Source organism: Thunnus maccoyii, chromosome 19 (genome assembly GCF_910596095.1).
Source record: "Thunnus maccoyii chromosome 19, fThuMac1.1, whole genome shotgun sequence".
Taxonomy (NCBI): Eukaryota; Metazoa; Chordata; class Actinopteri; order Scombriformes; family Scombridae; genus Thunnus; species Thunnus maccoyii.
In genome coordinates, this window is record NC_056551.1 from 10,437,100 (window position 1) to 10,456,667 (window position 19,568).

A 19,568-nucleotide genomic window follows, 5' to 3' on the forward strand; every position below is an offset into this window, starting at 1 on the left:
AAGTTTTTTGAAAAACTCTTTAAACGTATATTTCATTGGAGGGCTTACATCACACAGTAAATCATAGTAAAGTGGGAGATAATCTGAAATCTGATATGCATTTTAGCACAGTGTGTGAAGAAGCTCAGTGGCTAATAGCAAAGGGCTAAACTGAACTATGTGAATGTGTGTGACTGAGAAAATAGACCATCAAACCTCTCTGAACTGATAAACAGAAAACCTAGAGAACATCAGTTACGGTGTGTGCCGACACTGAGGTAGCATAATGAAGGAAGTATGACACCTGCTAATCAGATTTGTGGACAGAAGTGACCCTGTTTGGCCTCGACCAAGACATCCATGCTTTTATTGCCTTATGTTTTGGCCACTGTCAGTCTCAAAATACAGTAATAAGCTGCGGCTTTTACCAAAATCAAATTAAAGTTAATATGAAATACGGGAGAAAAAAACAGAGAAGTTTATAATTCTCTGACAGTGAATAAATTCTGATCCATTTCACAACCTGCATCTCCAGTCCTCAGGAGACCCCTGTACATACTGTTAATTCTTGACCAAATTAACTCCAGAGAACCCAGGATTATCATATATTGTCAAGTGTGTGCTTGTGTGTCAATAAACTGTCTCCTACAGTATATTGTATGTAAAAGAAAGAAAGAAAGACGCATTCTCAGAAACCTCATTAACACTACAGTGCAGTTTGATCATGAAATACCATGATTAAAGTACTATAACTGGATCAACTTATCTGCTTAGTCTACTGTTCCTCTGTGATGCAAAATATTTTCATAGAATAAATGTGAAAAAAGCACAGTGCAAAATCTAAAAAAAAAAAAAAAAGGTATGTGGTTCAACAAATGTCTTGAACAAACGTCTTCAAGGTCTCAAATCACAGTGCAGAGCAGCATTCAACAGGTGGAGTCTGCAACAGATATTCCCTCATTGCCCTGATAACCTCAAGTGAGCACTGTGCAGATAGTCATATTGTTCATTCATTAACCACTCAGAAAAACTTCATTTATGGCAAGAAATCCCGGGAAAAGTGTCATATGTAATAGGAGATCATTCAACCCTTCTTCACACAAAAATGGGAACTGGACGTGTAAACAGCAGTCAGTTACAACTGCCATCTTTGGTTGACAGAGATCATTTATTATCTTTTTTTTGTTATGTGTCATTATTTATAGGTTTTTGTTGTACTGCTGTGTGCCCATTAAATTGAGTTTCTATCACTCCCACACTCATGAAATACATCTAACTGTACATTTTACAACCTATAAAACACTTGCACCAACCTGCTAACCAGCTATCAGATGTTCCTTACACACACACACACACATAGAAACAGTTTATGGTTCATCAAGCAACAATTTATGGTTTGGCATGCAGGGAAAGCTCTGACTGAGAACACAACGTCCAAACTGTTTCCTAGAAAACTGAACTAAACTGAATTGGACAGAATTGAACTGAGTTATATCTTCATTGCCCCTTTGAGGCAAATTTGCTCTGCAGACGGACTTTAAAGTAAAAACACGTGATCAGAACAATGAAAACAAATGAACAAACAAATCCTGACAATCCCCAAATTTAATATGAACTCACTTACGCAAAACGCACATGCTCACTCAGATTTAAACTGAGCCTTTATATCGTCCGCACCAGACACGAAGCCATTATTTTTCTCTCTTTTGAGCAGACGGAGAGATGTCAAGTATGTGATTCACCTGAAGCCAAAACAAGATCAGCAGTTAAATATTGACTAGAGACTTCTGGCACTCACAACATCACTGAAGCTCAATTGTACTGTTGTGAAGTTGAAAATGGGAGTCTGATGCAAGTCCAGACTGTTTCTCTTGAAATATGAACACACACACACACACACAAACACACTAGAGCTGCAATAATCAATCAATTAATCAATGAGTTGCCAACTATTAAATTAAGCACCAACTATTTTGATAATCGATTCATCGTTTTGATTCATTTTTCAAGAAAAAAATGTCCAAATTCTTCTTGCTTGTTTCTAGCTTCTTAAATGTGTTTTTTTCTGGTTTTGTTAGTCTTCTATGACAGTAAACTGAACATCTTTGGGTTGTGGACAAAACAAGACAATTGAGGATGTCACCATGGGCTTTTGGAAACAGTGATCAACATTTTTCACCATTTTACGGACCAAACAACTAATTAGTTATTTGAGAAAATAATCAACACATTAACGAAAATAATCATTATTTGCAGCCCTAAAACACACAGTTTATCTCTGCGATTCTTTGAAGAGTCATTTTGTTCCTAGCAGATATATGACCGCGAGGTAAACAAAAACTAAAACTCACATCCATTACAGGAAATAACCCCAAAAACACAAGGGATTATGGATAGCAGCAGACTGACATGTGATTGGCAGCAGGCGAATCATCAGACTCACTTGTGTCTGACCTGGCAGGACGACAGGTTCAAACTCTGTCCGGTAAATAAAGCCCTTGTGAGTCGTGATTTTTTCCCAAATTCAGGCCGAAGGCACCTAAGGACACCAAAACTCAGCAAAGTGACTTTTTGCAAGCGTAATCACATCCTTACTCATCCTCACATATTTTTCTTGCTTGTGTTGTTGGTGACATCAGCTGGAAAAGATGCCAGCTTTAGTAATTCAGCGTGCTCACAGAACGATGGGAAACTGTGATAGTCTAAGTCCTCAGAAGCCCCATTAGAAGTCTGGCAAGAGATCTGATGCAAAGTTCAATCATAACTTTTCAACGTCCTGAAATAAAGTTAAAGTAAGATTTATTTTCCTGTTCAGTGTTGTTTGTAGCACAGTATATCTCTATCAGGCCGACAGTCAGCTGAAGTGAAGTCCTTTGGGAGATGTTGGCCGCGGATCAGTGTCTTTTGACTGAGTTATAAGTAGCGTGCTCATGACAGGGTGTTTCACATCTCCCTGTTGGTTTTCTCATCAACTTACTTACTTTCATTTTTCTTATTTGTTTTTCGCAAGTGCACAACTGACATTCTGACAGTTAGAAATTTTGCATTTTTGTAACCAAATGAAAATTTTAGCTTAAAGAATTGAAAAGAAATACACTGTGATTACAGGAAGCTTGAATATGCTTAGTTAAGATGTGCATGATAGGAACAATTGTGGGTGAAACACTGTCATGTAGTTATGATTTTATCACTTTAAAATTAAGTGATATGATATGACGATATTGTTTTTATTTGTTGTACTTTAAAGTGTCTATAATCAATATTTGATCACAACTGATCACATGACTACTTGTATGTGAAAGGGGTTGCTCATTGCGATGAGTCAACAGAGAGGTATCACACCACTATGCAGTTCCCCTCAGCTCTATGGAGCGTTTTAGCTTCTTTCAGCTCATTGTTTTGCTTTTCAAGAACCTGAACTGTTTTGGTTCACTCTCACTGCTCTCATCAGCCTTGTCTCCAGGTGTAGCAGGCAGCTGTTTTCAGTGAAAAAGCTCTGTTAAACTGACTGCATTCTACCTGCTCAGCATCAAAGTAGTTTTTAGAGCAGTAGCCAGTGATTTACAGACTTCTCTTGCTTGGGTTTCACCTCACGCAACATACACACTGCCTTATCCTCTTGGTAGACGTAGTTGGGGCTCATTAATCAAAGATAATGCAGTAAAAGACAAGATTCTTTGTAGTAAAGATTGAAATAAAACATTATTTATGGAGTTTAAAGATTCAGTGTTGACATTTGAGATAGTAATTTGAATTACATAACATCATAACATTATTTATCATTAAGTATCAAGGCTTCATCTAAGACATTATAGGTGATTTTAGGGTAAGCGCATTATAATACAGTGATTAATGTGGCTTTTTTTGTACATTACCATTATTTTGGAAACCATGATAATCAATTCAATCATAATTTGCTAATAATCTGAAACCAAACTGATGTCCTTATTTTACCATACTAAGCTTCACTATATCTGCTGGCATGAACAGATAGTAGTTGTACAAATATTGTTTTTTATTTTTGAACTGACATTCATAGCTGGCAAACATGTAGTCTGAGTTTCCAGTCAGTGAAATAACATCCAAACAAAAGTCGTTGGAGCCCAAAATCATATTCAAAAACAAAAACAAAGTAACCCTTTTGTTCCTCTCAGAAAATAGACTGCCTTAATAGAATTTCAAAGAGCTGATTTGCCCAGGTGGGTCCATTCTATGGTCAAATTTGTCACCAAGGAAACTATGTTTCTATCACAGAGGACAAAGCACAGCCAGAGACAAATGGAGAGACTGAGGGAGAGATAAGTTTCATTTACAATCACAAATGAGTTCAGAGCATCAAAACTGTCCAAAACCAGGGAAGAAGAGACTCAACAGCAGCACAAAGTGGAACAGAAAGGGCAGCATTCAAGATAGACTGGGTCTGTGTATTTTTTGATAATTTAGATGCGTCAGTTTTTAATGTTTTACTCTCCCATTTCTCTCTTTTATTAGAATTGTAAAGTAAAAAAGATAAGCAACATGAATTCTGTTTTTTTAAAAAACAAAAATCAGCATATTAAAGAGAAAGGTCTCTTTATTCTTTCACTCTACTCTCAATTTAAGGCAAAATGTACAAATCTTAAATTGATTCAATTCATCTTTTGATCATAATTTTTTGAAATAATCAAAAAAAGATCAACTTGGTGGAGAGAGAGAGAGACAGGTTAGAAATGATGAGAGAAAGAATTTTAACTAATTATAGCATCAGACGCACATTTTCAACAAAAAAAGGAAAGAAAGAAAAGATAAAATCTTTGACAGAGAGAGCAAGAGCACGCGATGCAGAGAAGAGCAGCTGGAGGATTTTTGGTTTCAATCAAACAATAATAAATCCTACAGGTTGCATAATAAATCACAGACTGGAGTGTTTACATTTCTCCGGCGTGTCTGTCTAAACCAAGACTGTAGTCGACAAAACATGCTCCTTTTCACCAGTGACCTGCTTCTCACTCATACAGTTACACACCTTCACACATGCAGTGGGTGTTGAAGACTGTTCAGTGAAGTCTCAAGTTTTGAGCTGGTAAAATCACAGAACAAATACAGAAATGAGCAAGAAAGCAATACTTGGAGACCTAAAATACTCACACTTGACTTGCAATTTGCTTATGAGGACTTGTGACTTGATTTGGATTTTGACAGCTCACATGAGCTACAGTACAGTTGTTACCAGTGTATTAAAGGCGTAATCCACTGATTTGTATGTTGTATTTACAATAAGTTGAGCTACCTGCAAGAGACTGATAGCATCTTCTAGTTAGACCCTGTCTGCCTGGAGAATACCCACATTTTCCAAACTCCACACCCCCAGTTTGTACAGTAACTTCAATTTTGTAGTCTCAACATAACCGCCAATGAAATTACTATGACATCATCACTAGAGCTATTTTATCCGACTTGACAAGCTCCTCCAGAGCTGCAGAAAACATTCTACATATGTTTTGTAGTTCTCCTTCTGACTAATAAATCAACCTTGATGTGCAAAATCGATTGACTGCCTTTTTCAATATAACCCAACAATCATTTGTTGGTTTAACAGCTTTCTGGTTTCCTTATTTTATTATGTCAACAGTTTTTATAACTATTTTACACTGCATTTTTGTCCTCATAGCTCATTTGTCTTCCTCCCTGCTGAATTCCTCTGCATAGACCTAATTTCCCTACATGGAGCCGAATGTTTCATCCTATCTTAATAATCAAAACACAGACACATTCAGGAAGGAAAAACAGAAAAGATTCATACACTGATTGAGCGTGACAGCACAGCCTTGAGCCAAGAGTCATCTTACTCATCACCCAGATGACCTTCATTCCAGAGAGATTTGAAATTCTACTGTTTTCAAATCACTCAACAGCTGTGCTTTGCTTTGGCATTGGCTGCCAGATAGTTGAATCATATAACAATCATATAAAAGTGATTACACAGAGCTGATAGTGGTGGCCGCTGCTCGGCTGTGTTTGTAGAAGTCAACAGGACTTGTGGTCTCCATGTGGAGCTTGAGGCGAATTCAGGACGGATCACACTGAACTTGAGTAACTGTTACAGGAAGAGTTTGACACTCTGAGTTGTAGTTTGTTATTTTTCCAACCAGACACTTGACATTTACGGGAAACAAGCTTTCATAATAGTACTTAGGCTTACCAAAAACGTTTAATGATATAGTTCTTTCAGCTTACCTGCACAGCTTTAACTGTAAAAGGTTGACAGGTAGTTTATAATCTGGGTCTGAATTGTATCACTCTCTTATATTGCAGCTTTCATTCTTGTTTCATTCACTCCCATACTTGAGTTCAAGCTGGCACATTCAGCCCACACTGTTATAGGTATTAATGTCAGCTGCTTTGAGGGAGGTAAAATGACAGAGCATAGAGAAACTACATAGGGCCAGAGGAGAGATGAGATTAAACTGATTGGGTTACTTCTGTAGAAAAAGCAAACATGCAGCGTTTACAGCCCAGATTTTTAACTAACAGAATCAATCATTTTGCAGCTGTGTTAGTCTCTAATACAATTTTTTTTGTTTTGAGTCACTATCAGCTTAAAGCACAGCTGCAATATTTATCATTAACTTTATATAGCACCATTTTGACAAAGTTAAAAGATGTTTCATCTTAAAAGCAAATCACATTAAGAACATGGCATTTACTTGCAAATCAATGGTAGAAAAATAAGCAGTTAAAGGTATTAGGGATTAGTTTCAAATCTACTCTTTACTTTAAAAAAATATCAGAAATCACATGACTATAACAAATTACTACATAATGTGTTGCATTTATATATATATTTGTGGCAAATATGCAACTGCCCTTAATTAGGTAATTAAAGGTGCAATTAAGAGTTCTGGCTTTTACACAGCGATGAGTATCTCATCTTTACAGTCAGGTGTGTTTTACCTAAAAAAAATCCGTCCATTTGAATCAACTACAACTGAACATTACAGTAAAAATGCTCCAGTAAACTGGTATTTACTGTTATTTGCACATCCTCCATCATCCTGCACATCCAAGGTTTATAAAAGCAAAATTGTCTGACCTTCCAGTGTCATACAGTGAACAAACAATGCTTGAACACTCATCAAATGTGACAAAAAAACTTAAGGACAATGCGAATTACTCTACTATAGAAACAACAGTTAAAAGAAGAGGCTAAAATACTGTATTTACTGGAGTGACACAAGGACACGAGGGGCTGTGAGACTGTATTTACTCAACAGCTTTAACCTGTTTCAGGTGGTCTAGATGTCTTTTACACTCTCTCTACTAGTGGGCACAACACAAGATCTTTGTTATGACTCTAATCACACACAAGTGTCCACTATCAGCAGTGTGTGTGCGTTTGTCTGTTTGTTATAGGACCACGCAGGAAAATGGCCTCAGGATTTTCATTGTGGAAAAAGATCATATCGAGGTGGAGTTTGTGACCACTAGTAACGCTATGGAGCAATCGTTTTGCAAGTGGATCCTCATTTTGTTTGTTCTCATGCTGCTACACAAGGATGCACATTCCAAAAAATGATTTCTCACTATTTCACTGATCTATATGTGGTGGTAATGCGCCAAAAAAAAGGCATGGAAGAAGATTGCAAGAGAGTAAACCTGGATGTAAACAATGTAGGTTTTTAACTTCAGTTTTGCAATTGTTTTATATATAATATAATATCAGTATTTTAATTCAATTTTCCTCCTTTGTCACTATACTCTATAATCTAAGACTTCAGTAGACTGAGACTAGAAAACGAATTTCTGACCACAAAATAAAGTAGACAACTGTTTTATAAGCTGCAGCAAGCTGAAGGCTGTTTACAGTGTTTAGAAGACAAAAAAATCTATTCGTGCCTCCATCCACCACCGATTTCAAGGGCAGCGAAGAAAACAATCAATGGCTGACTGAAAGTGGGCAAATCATTATAATAAGCATATACTATACTTTCAAAGATGGTCCACAGCAATGTAAAGTGTGTGCAATTTAGTTAATGCCTTAAACATTCAAAAAAACACAATTGTGATCCTCGAAAGAACAAACTGGCCTCTTTTTTACTCAGAGTCCAACATACCGACCGTTTTTTGGCATGTGCGCACAGAAACACATACAGTACACACAGAGACAAAGAAAAGATGAAGACACTTTTTTGTAATCTAAAAGAGAAGCAGCCACACACATCATAGCCATCCACCCACAGATTGTTTCTTAACGCCCAGACCTCACTGACAAAATTATTCGACAGGATTTCTCCTCCGGTCATTTCAGCAGTAAGTTTCCAGTATCCTGCCGGCGGTAATCTGATTATCTGAGTCTGTTTTCTGTCCAAGACACATTTTAAGAGAGGACATGAGATTGGAGTTAACACTGTTTGCCTTACTGTTTCCTACACACACAGACAGAAAGCACAAAAATTCACACAGACACCAAACATACACACACACTGTACACACATTACAACTAAAACCACTACTGTACGACTGGAACAGAGATATCAGGTCAGTATGTGTCTCCCCCCTATGCATGTGTGCATAGGGGAGACACACATTGAAACACACACACACATAGAATGACAAACAAAATGACACTTATTTAGCATAAAAGTGTGTACTTACGTGCACTGTGTGTCTGCATATGTTCACAAGACTTTTAGTCAATATCGGAGGGTTTCACTCACATGTCTGTGCTCTTACATGTTTTGTATGAATTAATATATCAGCTGTGTGGTGTATCTATCTGTGAATGTGTGTGTTTAAGTGCGTATGTCTTTGTTTCTCTGCAGTGGTGAAGTGCTTGTGTTTAAGTTAAACAGTGCAGACACAAGCAGGTCACCTCCTCCATCATTCTCTCCACTCGAAGGAACTGAGAGCACCAATGCAACTAAATCACCACCATTAACGTCAACAGAAACCCCGCTGTAAAAAAAGCACTGTTAGGCTGTCATTGTGGTATTATACATGATCATTCAATTGTAGATTCTAAAGAAAAAAAAACACATTTGGAAAAATTGAAGTTGATCATTATCTCAACACCTCAGATGAGTCAAGGCTTACAAAAATGTACTGGTCCATGTACAAACAACTTCAGATGATGCATATCTTTAACGGAAACATGAGGTTTACTTTAAAGCCAACATGCATTTAGTAAGAGCAAGTTGTCAGTTGTTTTTTTTTTAACTGATGGCTTTACAAAGGCAATAAATAAAAAGGAAATTAAATTTAAAGTCAGGGACTGATTCAACTATTAAATTCATGTGGCAAAATGTCTCAGTCTAAGATAATTTTCTTTTTCTGGTTAAATGTCCCATCTGCAGGTCATTACAGTTGCTAAACATCTATCATTTACACATTCGTGTAAGACACGTGGCCTAAATGAAAATAATGTGAAAGGAACAGTGCTGCATCTTTGGGCTAACGTTTGAAATTGCTGCAACAAAAGGGTGCAAACAAAATGTTGCTAAAATCTGGTTGTCAAACAGAAGAACAGAGGGACAAAAAGGAGTCCAATCTAGCACCGTCTGCTAAATTGTACAGCACAACAAAGATACACAAATGCAAATAAAACAGACTTTCCCATAGTCCAAGGACACTCTTTGCAGCAAGAGAAAAATGAACCTAGTTCCTGCTTGAAGCCTTGATTTCTTCTTTAAATGACTTTTACCAGTGAGGACAGCAAGACAATAAACACACAAGCACGCTCTCAGATCCATCACCCATTTACTCACACTCAAACATTCACTAACTCTCGAAACAAAATTGCCATGCAGTCTGGGAAAAAAGGATGTGATGTGAAAATGAGATGTTAAAGGTTGTATTCGTCGTAGGTTAATACATATTTTGTAGTGTTATTAATATATATAATATTGCACAGCACCGTTTCAACTGGCCAACCATGCAAATTCACTTGTTGTCAAGAGGAGCTGTCAAAGTTAACCTTTGGAACTTGAACCGGGACAGGAAAGTAAATGTTGAATTCATCAGCCTCATTGGCCTAAATGTATTGAATAAAATATGGAGGAAATGTTAGCAGAAACTGGTGCGAATGTGACTGTTTCTTTACTTTTTGTTTACCTCAGTGCCATAGATGTCCCGTTGACTGACGCAGCTGAGCACACTCTGTGGGTGTGTCCGTAGGAGTAGCTCCCCTGCCGTACGTACCGCTCATCCCCACAGCAGAGAATCACCAGAAACGCCCTCCGAAACGCCCGGTTCAGGAAGGCGTACAGGAAAGGGTTCAGTCCTGAGTTAATATACCCGAGCCATAACCAGGCTGTCCACAGCTGCCAGGGCACTGAGTAGTGGATGAAGGGGTCCACCACGTTGGTGATGAAGAACGGTGCCCAGCATAGGCAAAAACACCCCATTATAACTGCCAGTGTCTTTGCCGCCTTTGTCTCAACACGCAAGCGGCTATTTGTCATGGGAGCCTTCTCTGAAGAGGAGGAGCCCATTGTTGTTCTAAAGCGGTAGTGCTCTGACGGATCTGAGGAAGTGGAGGACCTCACAGTCATGATCGGAGCTGTCCCGGTCATGGGAGCTGAGCCAGCACGTTGTAGCGTCTCTATCTGCCGTACGTGGGTCATGGCGGTGACGTAGATTCGTTGGTAAGCCAGGACCATGAGGGCCAACGGGACATAGAAGGCCACTGCAGAGCAGATCAGGGCGTAGGGTCGGTTGACCAGAAACACACAGCTTGTGTCGTTGGAACCTCCAGTCAAGGCTCGCCTCTCCTCTATCTGAAAAAGACCCAGACACAAAAATAACGAAGATGTGACATGCTGAATAAGCAGTAAATAATCAGTGACTTTAATTGACCTCTGCTGGTGACCAGTAGGAATTGCAATAACTTCAATAGGTTTCAAACAATACACAGTGGTCAGCATTAGCAACCTGTATGCAACTGAATTTGATCACTGTGAATCACATTCTGAAGTGAGTTAGAGAAGTTAATAGCATTTTGGGAAATACTCTTTTTTGCTTGAATTCCCAGAGTTAGAGTCATGTACCTGCATTAAGTTTGGAGCTAGTCAGGAGGTGATTCACCTTGCTTAGCATAAAGACTGGAAGCAAGGCAAGACAGCTGCCTGGCTCTTTCCAACTTTAAAAGTTGTTTTTACATAGCTGTTTGTGTACAGAAAAACCAAAAGAGATACAATGTGTGCTACAGAGGTGTTAATATGCTTATTTTTGAAACTTAGCCAAGCTAGCTGTTTCCCTTGCTTCCAGTATTTATGCTGAGCTAAGCTAATTACCTCCTGGCTCCAGCTTCCTATTTTATGAACAGACACCAGACTGATATCAATCCTCTCATTTAACTAAGAAAGCAAATAAGCATATTTCCCAAAATGTTGAACTATTCCTTTAAGCAAAGATTTCTATACAACTTTGTTGCATTGTGAAATAAGTATATTTTTATTTTTTGCTAAAAAGATATTTAGCCTAAGTGGCCAGTTACCCATATCTCTATTCTCAATTGAAAATATGGGGGTTGAAAATCAGAGAAAATCAGAGAAAGAGAAGCACCTCTAATTTTGATGCCCATAAATTGCAGCCCTTGGTGAAGTAGTTGGACTTTGGTGCTGATAAAATACACTGGTAATTTTGTGTGATGTGGTAGTAGAATCCTAATCTACAGTACATATTGTGTTTTTAAGTACATTTCAAGGGTATGAGTGCACAGTATTTTAAATCACTATGCCACCAGGAGTGTAAAGTCTTTCTCTTTGTTTTGTAAAACTTGAGCAGACACCAGTTCATACCAAACAGACATAATGTACTGTATCGTTTAACTTGTGTCACAATAATTAAATCAGTTTTTGCGGCTTTGTGACAGCTCGAGTAAGAAGTTTCAAACAATTCCTTTTGAGGCAGAACAGGAGCGCAATGGAAATTTTTGGAATTTTTTCCCCTATTGGAGAGAGACAAGTGACCAAAAAGAGGCAGACATATACACAACATGAAAAATGACAAACTAAAATTGTGTGTTTAATTAAGGAAAATGTATTAATCTGACTGAATGTGCAGACATAAGTCATGTCAAATCCTTCGCAATATTTCTGAGACAAATTTGACCACAGGACATTCAGCCAGCTTTTAAAAACAAGGACTGTTGTTTGGATGCTCTCCTGACTGAGAGAAAGAGAAAAGAGCCGTGTATTTCATTAAGTCTGGCTGAATAAATTCATCTATCCCTGTCTGCCTCTGGGAGTCCTGCAGCTCATTTCAAGGCAGCTCTGAAATAACCTCACGCCAAAACATATCTAAACCAGCAGAAAATGCTTGTTAAAGTGATGTCGTTGCTTGCAGCAAAAGAGCCTCCACAGGGACTGAAATTGTTTTGTGATCACTGCATTACCGTGTCATTGTTCAAGGGATTGGAAATGTTATTAGAACAGAGAATATTGGAAAGGTTTATGCTGCATTTGCCCTCACAGAAAGAACATCTCTCTCTTTAAGCCTTTGAGGGAGGTATATGAACTCTTCAGTGTGATACTTTGTTAAAATATAATGTTGGCTATATTTGGGTTGATGCAGGATTGTAATACATTTTTTAATAATAATTTGTCTCTGAGTTCATTATTGTATCCTTGGTTTCTGATCTTCATTGCTGAGGACTCACTATGTCCTCGATGCCGATGGCGTTCCAGCTTTGCATGATGGGTAGGAAGGAGATGAACGTAGGGATGAGCCAGCAGCCGCTGAGCATCACTGCCACTCGGGCCGGGGTCATCTTGTGTCTGTAGACCAGTGGCTGGCAGCAGATAGCGTAATACCTGAAATAACACACTCACACACATTAGGAGTAATACTCATTTTTCTAAAAACTGTAAATAAAGAAATGCAATGCTGTCCTAACTGTTAATTCAAGATGATAAAAGATCTGGCATCCTGTTTTATTAATTACATTTCAATCTCTATTTGTCATTTTAGTTATCCCCTATACTGTATAGGCTTCATTTGATTTGGATGGCCTTCCAAAATACAGTATTTGCCTCTATTAAAAACACTTACCAAATTAGGAAAAATTGTATAGTCCTGTAGGAAAATCATGGGGGAGCAGCAGGCTGACCTGTACCACCTGTACCTGACCAAGTTGACTGAGAAGGCAGACAAGGTCTGCATGGTTACATCCCATCCACTTTCAGTGGAGTTCCAGCCACTCCCGTCTGGTCAGAGGTATAGATATTCCAAAATCTGAACAAACTGAGCAAAAAAACTATTCCCATGGCAATAACTCAATTAAACAAGATGCTGTAGTCTGGGGAAATACATGGACTAGGGGAGTGCACATCCCCTAGAGAGATAGGGGATGTGCATTATACTATTATTTTATTTTATAAAAAATAAAAACAAATTTTATCTATTTATTTCTATTACAATTATTTGTATATAGTTATTGACATGCACTTTAAATGCCTGCCTAGACTGTGATAATATTTATGATGGCAGCTATAAAATTTCTCGGACTATTGTTGTCTTTGTTTATCTGATGTGCTTTTAATGTGTCTATATGTTTTGTGCTGTACCACAAATCACTTCCTGGAGGACAGTAATGTTTTTCTAAGTCTATAGTCTTGTTGTTGGAATAGTTGCTGTACATAAATATTTTGATTTTTCTTTTCCCTTTTGTTATTGCCTTTTTCCCCACTCACAGGCCCTAATGCACCCCCACTTTTTGTCATTATTTTATCATTATATAAAATCTTTTTTTTTGATAAGTTTCCCTATGCTGCCTAGGACACTGTACACAAGTAAACTTGACTTGAAACTCTTATTGTGATTGTTTTTTCACTAGTGATCCTCATTGTTGTTTGCACCAGGATTGCAAGGATTGTGTGTTAATTGCAATCATTTATAATTACTTGTCTTTTGTGCTCTGAATGAAACTGCATCTTTTTAGGCTTCAGGTCTACGTCTCAGAGTTAGATATACACATCTCTCACATCTTAACACATACACATAACTACACAAACCTGTCCAGTGCAATGCAACAGAGGTGCAGGATGGATGCTGTAGTCAACAGGACATCCAGAGACGTTCGAACTAGGCAAAAGATCTCTCCGTATCGCCACTGGCCGGTGGTCAGCTCGATTGCAGCGAAGGGCATCACCACCAGTGCAACTAACAAGTCAGCAAACGCCAGTGATACAATGAAGTAGTTAGTCTTCTTCTTCCTGGGAGAGGAGAGGAAATAAGTTAGAATCAAGAAATTATCCCTAAAATCATCTCTCTATCATTATCTAGTTTTGAATTTATAAAACTAACAAGAGAGTGAAAAATACCTTGAAAACTGGTTTTCCAGATAAATGCATACCTCAGAAAGAAAAGGTCTGGAGTGCTCAGAAGTTCAAACAAGTGTGATGAAGGTGCTCTTTGGTAGGGAACACAAAAGTCAAAAAAGAAGAAAAGTCCAAGGCACTCTTCTGGCAAAACATTTTAAAGCCTTTATTCAGATGGATATTTCACGGTGAAATTCTTAAAAACATCGGCAATACTTGTACATGTTAAAATGGAGCTGGGTTACAACCCACATGTAGCGGCACAAACAGCTTTCTTCAGGGTGTAGCTCTCAGCACACAGTTTCCTCTTTTGTTGATGCAAGATAATTGCAAACACCTGAACAGAAAGCCAATGAACTCACAGGTGACAAGTGCAAAATGTGACCACTAGATGGCTCTACAAAATGTATAGAAGGAAGAAAAGGATAATAAGAAAAAATAATGAGAACAAAATAAGAAAAAAGTAGATAAAAAACAATGAGAATATATACCCATCTACAGCATCATAGGCACCAGACTACATGCATCAGAACAACTATAAGAAAAGACTGAAATCAATTTCTGAGATAAAATCACAACTCTCTGAAATGTATGATGACCAGAAGAAATTGCCGTTAGAAAACAAACTCAAACAGGATATTGAGAAACTTACAAATTGAGTCAAAGAGAGATGGAAATGACTACAAAGAGGGCAAGATTTACAGGTGGACCAGACCAACTTACCAGAACACACAACAGCGGAGATCTGTGTCTTTCAACTTCACCAGCAGTGATGAAGAATCCACCTCTAATCTCACTGCATCCTCCCCAGCTGCCTCATCTACATCTGATTTTTTGGACGAGTGGCCCAAACCCACAAGATCTATCATAAAAAGAACAAAACAAGGAGGGGCAGGAGATGTACAAGCAGCGGAGGAGCCTCAGGAATCAGAGCAAGAAAATAAGGTAATTAATATATCGGAGACACCCCTTCCCCCAGATTGTATCAGTGTGTTGTCAAAAGGACTCTCTTTTTCCCCCACCTACCACACTAATGAGTTTAATACCAAGGTGGATCTATTTGAATCTAACACAGCCTCCATCTGAAGGTGTAGTACCACCAAAACACGCCAAAGAAATGTCATCACAGCCCCAAGTTCTCTTTTCAGACCTAAGTCTCATTTTATTCCTCCAGTATCAAATGCCACTCTGACTGCCTTCACAAAATGGATTGACTTTGACATTGAGAATTTGTTACACCTGATAAGACTGTTAGAGAGAATTTGAAGAAAATCTCCCAAAAATTGCCTTGGATTGTTTAGCCAAGACTGAGTCAATTATCATAAAACCAGCTGACAAAGGAGGAGCAGTGATGGTAATGGATAAGGACAAATATGTTGAAGAAGCCTTACAGCAATTGGATAGCCCAGAATATTATCATAAACTACACAAGAGCATGACTTCTTGTGGTGTGCACATCCTAGGAAACCCACTTTTTACAAGCTTCCCAACGTTCATAAGAATCTTGAATCCCCGTGGAGGCCTATTATATCATTTAATGGATCCCTTACAGAGCCTGCCTCTCCATTTGTGGGCTTTTAAACCTTTGGCTCAACAACTGCCTTCATACATATAGTGCACTACTCATGTTCCGAAGATCTTACATGAAATTAGAATTCCTGTTAATTGTCTCTTGGTAACTTTGGATGTGGAGTCCTTATACACTAATATTGACCATAACAATGGATTGAAAGCTCTGCAACCCTCCCTACGGAGCAGGCCCACAGATGTTTTGCCTCCTTCTGAGTTAATTCTTCGGCTTACAGAATGGACTCTTAAAATAATGTATTTCTTTTCCAAGACCAACTGTATACTCAGGATCAGGGTACTGCTATGGGGGCTTGTTTTGTTCCTAATTATACTAACCCTTTTTTAGGTTTATGGGAAAAGGACCTGTACCTTTGGGCTAATTCCAATGTCTTTGACGTATTTGTGACACGAACCGAGTTTGAAAAGCAGGCTATAATCTTGTCAGACTGTTTTGCACTGAGAGGCTATATCAGTCAATCAATCAATCAATCAATCAGACTTTATTTGTATAGCACTTTTCATACAAATACAATGTAACACAAAGAGCTTAACACAATAAAAACAATACAATCAATACCCCCCACCCCCCAATTCTCTTGAATTTGCAATTAGGAAACACCAGAGGTAGGATAAAAATTTAAAATTCAGAATACGAAAAGAAAGAAAAAAAGAAAGAGATGTATTAAAGTGAACAAAGCCAGAAATATAGAACAAAAACTTTCGAGGATGCTTACAAAAAACAGCATACCCAGGACTAAATGAAGAAATTGATTTTCTTTCTCGTAGTTGTTCTGATGCATGTAGTCTGGTGCCTGTGCCGTTGTAGATGGGTATTATTCTTATTGTTTTTGTCTGTACATCTGTTTTTTCCTATTTTGCTCTCTTTATTTTTTCTTATTATCCTTTTCTTCCTTCTATACCAAGCGGCAACCTCCGGGGCTGAAAAATGAAGCCAATGCGGAAGTGCCAAAAACCTGCATTCTTTCTAATGGCCATCAGGGGGCGACTCCACCGGCTGCAAAAAAAAAGTCTGATTGTACAGAAGTCTATGAGAAAATGACCCTACTTCTCTCTTGATTTATTACCTCAGTAAACTGTTTCCTAATGAGTTTATGGCCTCAATCGCTAATTTCAAGTCTTCTTCAATACAGCATAATGTTCATTTTGTAAATTATGGCCCCATTTAGAGTAAAATAGACAATAAAGCAGTGCATGCTTTAGGGCATGGCTACGTTGTGATTGACAAGTCACTACCATACAACGTTGCTTATGTAATGTAACCATTGCGTACAGGCGTAGCTGCTGCTATTTCATATTGTGTTTTCAGTTCACTGAAGTTAAATGTAACATTGTGGTCACCTAAAAAAAGTCTTGTTAAGCGTTTAGTTGTAATAAAAGACCCATCAATGAGTCGGATGATCAGTTTTTCTGGTGAGTACATTTTGTTTTAACGGTTTTAGGCCTGTTTTTCGCTAGCGAAAAATTTGCGTAAGCATTAGCATTATCACTGTTAACCATAAATTGTAAATGCACCGTGCTAACCAAGCTAGCAATTAGTGCTATGGTCAGCTCAACCCTCTCGTCCAAATACGGTCACTTTTGGCTCCAAAAATCAAACATGTCCATAATCCAAGATGGCGATGGTCAAATCGCAAAAATGTCACCGTGACTACGTCCATGTTTGTTACAGTCTGTGCTCTATACATTTTATAGAGCCATCTAGTGGTCACACTTTGCATATGTCACCTGTGAGTTCATTGGCTTTCTGTTCAGGTGTTTGCAATTATCTTGCATCTACAAAAGGGGAAATTGTGTGCTGAGAGCTACACTCTGAAGAAAGCTGTTTGTGCTGTTATGTGTGGGTTGTAACCCAGCCCTATTTTAACATGCACAAGTATTACCAATGTTTGACTGAATATCAGGCCAAACCAGATTTGCCAGTACTATGTGTGACAGACATCTTTGCTGATTTTATATTGCCGCCTGTGGCATTTTCTGTGTGCTGTTTCCCAGAATGCCTTACATGAATATGTTGTTTTCAGTACAAATAACAGGAAAGAAATGCTTTAACTCTGGCTTTGTCCCTTTGTGTTTGGTGCGCTTGTCTCATTAAAGTCACATTTGACTTTAATGCCAACCATTTTCCTTACCTTTTTAGATCAGTTTCTAACCTGGCAGTTAATGGTTTCCATTTATTTTAGTCCACTATAATAATCAGTCTGACAGACTAGAAGTTTGATTGAGATAGGTAATCCATGGCAGTTAACATGTAGGTGCCTTTATTTAAAAAAAAAAAAAAATCAAAGTTACATTAATATTGTTATCATCGTGCAGCTGTGAGTGGGAACCTTTAAAAGGTGATTAATGGTCATGGCTCGATTTGAGTTTACGGTGGGTGTGTTTTGTATGAATTCTGACGACTACAGATTGACTCTTCTTATTTCATGAAGTGTTTAAGCCACACTGGACTACTGTTACTGCTTCCAATGGTGAAAAAGGCAACAGGCTCACCGTAGGTGTCGATCCTTGCAGAGCGCCACCATAACCAGCAGGTTTCCAAACACTGTCATGATGATGATGATGGAGAGGAAGATGCTGAGAACAATCGTCTCTAGCAAACTCAGGAATTCCTGCTGCTGCTCCTGTTGTTTATCACCTGTGGTTAATATGTCATCCAACAAACTGCAGAATAATAAAAAAAGAAACCCACAACTTTGTCAGTTAGCATTCTGAAACTTTCATATATTCATCGTCCTCTCATACCTAAATGTTAAATTTAAAAAAAACAACCCATTACACTACCTGTGCCCTGTGTTCAAATAAATGTCAATTTAACCATATTTCTGCTGACCATTCACAGCATGTCCAATGAGATTACAGCTGACTAAGAAGCTAGGTAGCTTGTGTCTCTGGGTTTCTGAAAATTCGATCACAGTCTTAAAATTAGGTGTGCTTTATTTCAGCAAGAATTTAACTGTACTTTCTCATAAATCATACAATGATACATCAGTGTTGAGCTAAGCTGTTGGCACAGAGTCTGCACAATGCTGTGTGGTGAGCTCAGCCATGACCGCTTGTCACATGTGGTTGGCTTAAGACTTTGCTACTTAATCTGATTGTAGGTTTGAATTTGTTTGCAAAATTACCCTTAAACCTTAATAAGCAATTAGTAGCAATTATTAATTCAAATGAAACGAGACCAATTACAAAGTTCATTGTACATTTAGGCTGAGATTATAGTAAATTCATATTTACTGTTTAAAGATGCTTAAATTAACCCAGTTTTAAAGAGCAGGGTTTGGAAAAAACATGTTTAGTTGATCATTTAGGATGAGCTTTAATGTATTTATGACTTACAGTCGAGGTGATGCTGTGGCCATCACTGGTAATCTGCATTGAGGTCAGCAGAGGAGAGTCCTCATCACCCCATGTTCTTGCCCTGTTGACACACACATGCACACACACGCTACGTAATTGTCCTGTCTCTTGCAGTAAGTCTGCATTTTTCTGGAAATGGTAGCTAGCTTGTGTGAACAAACAGGCTGGATTTCTAGTTATTTGTCGATCTTGCCGCTGCGTTAAGTCACCAAAAATGTGATATTTGCTCCTAAAATAAGTAACTGGATCACAGCTTGAAAGTGAGTAATATTTATAAGGCAAATAGACTGCAACAGGCAGCAGCTGTCTCTGCCAGATTCCATCAGGATGTTAGTTTGTCTTTGT

At 38.2% G+C, this 19,568-nt stretch overlaps 1 protein-coding gene across 6 annotated transcripts in view; it reads right to left on the minus strand.

The window, feature by feature from the left end:
* si:dkey-247m21.3 (5-hydroxytryptamine receptor 4) overlaps nt 1–19,568 on the minus strand; it is a 57,882-nt gene that overhangs the window by 16,039 nt on the left and 22,275 nt on the right. The window contains exons 1-5 of one of the 6 annotated variants that reach the window (XM_042395226.1): nt 14,280–14,607; nt 13,971–14,171; nt 12,617–12,770; nt 10,069–10,733; nt 7,561–8,319 (exon numbers count right to left, since the gene is read on the minus strand). In XM_042395226.1, the coding sequence (XP_042251160.1) occupies nt 7,989–8,319; nt 10,069–10,733; nt 12,617–12,770; nt 13,971–14,104 (1,284 nt within the window). In that variant the 5' untranslated portion in view covers nt 14,105–14,171; nt 14,280–14,607 and the 3' untranslated portion in view covers nt 7,561–7,988. Of the gene's footprint in view, nt 1–7,560; nt 8,320–9,697; nt 10,734–12,616; nt 12,771–13,970; nt 14,172–14,279; nt 14,608–18,356; nt 18,528–19,202; nt 19,285–19,568 lie in introns of those variants that run through there. The other 5 variants (XM_042395225.1, XM_042395229.1, XM_042395231.1 and 2 more) reach the window with 5 other exon arrangements.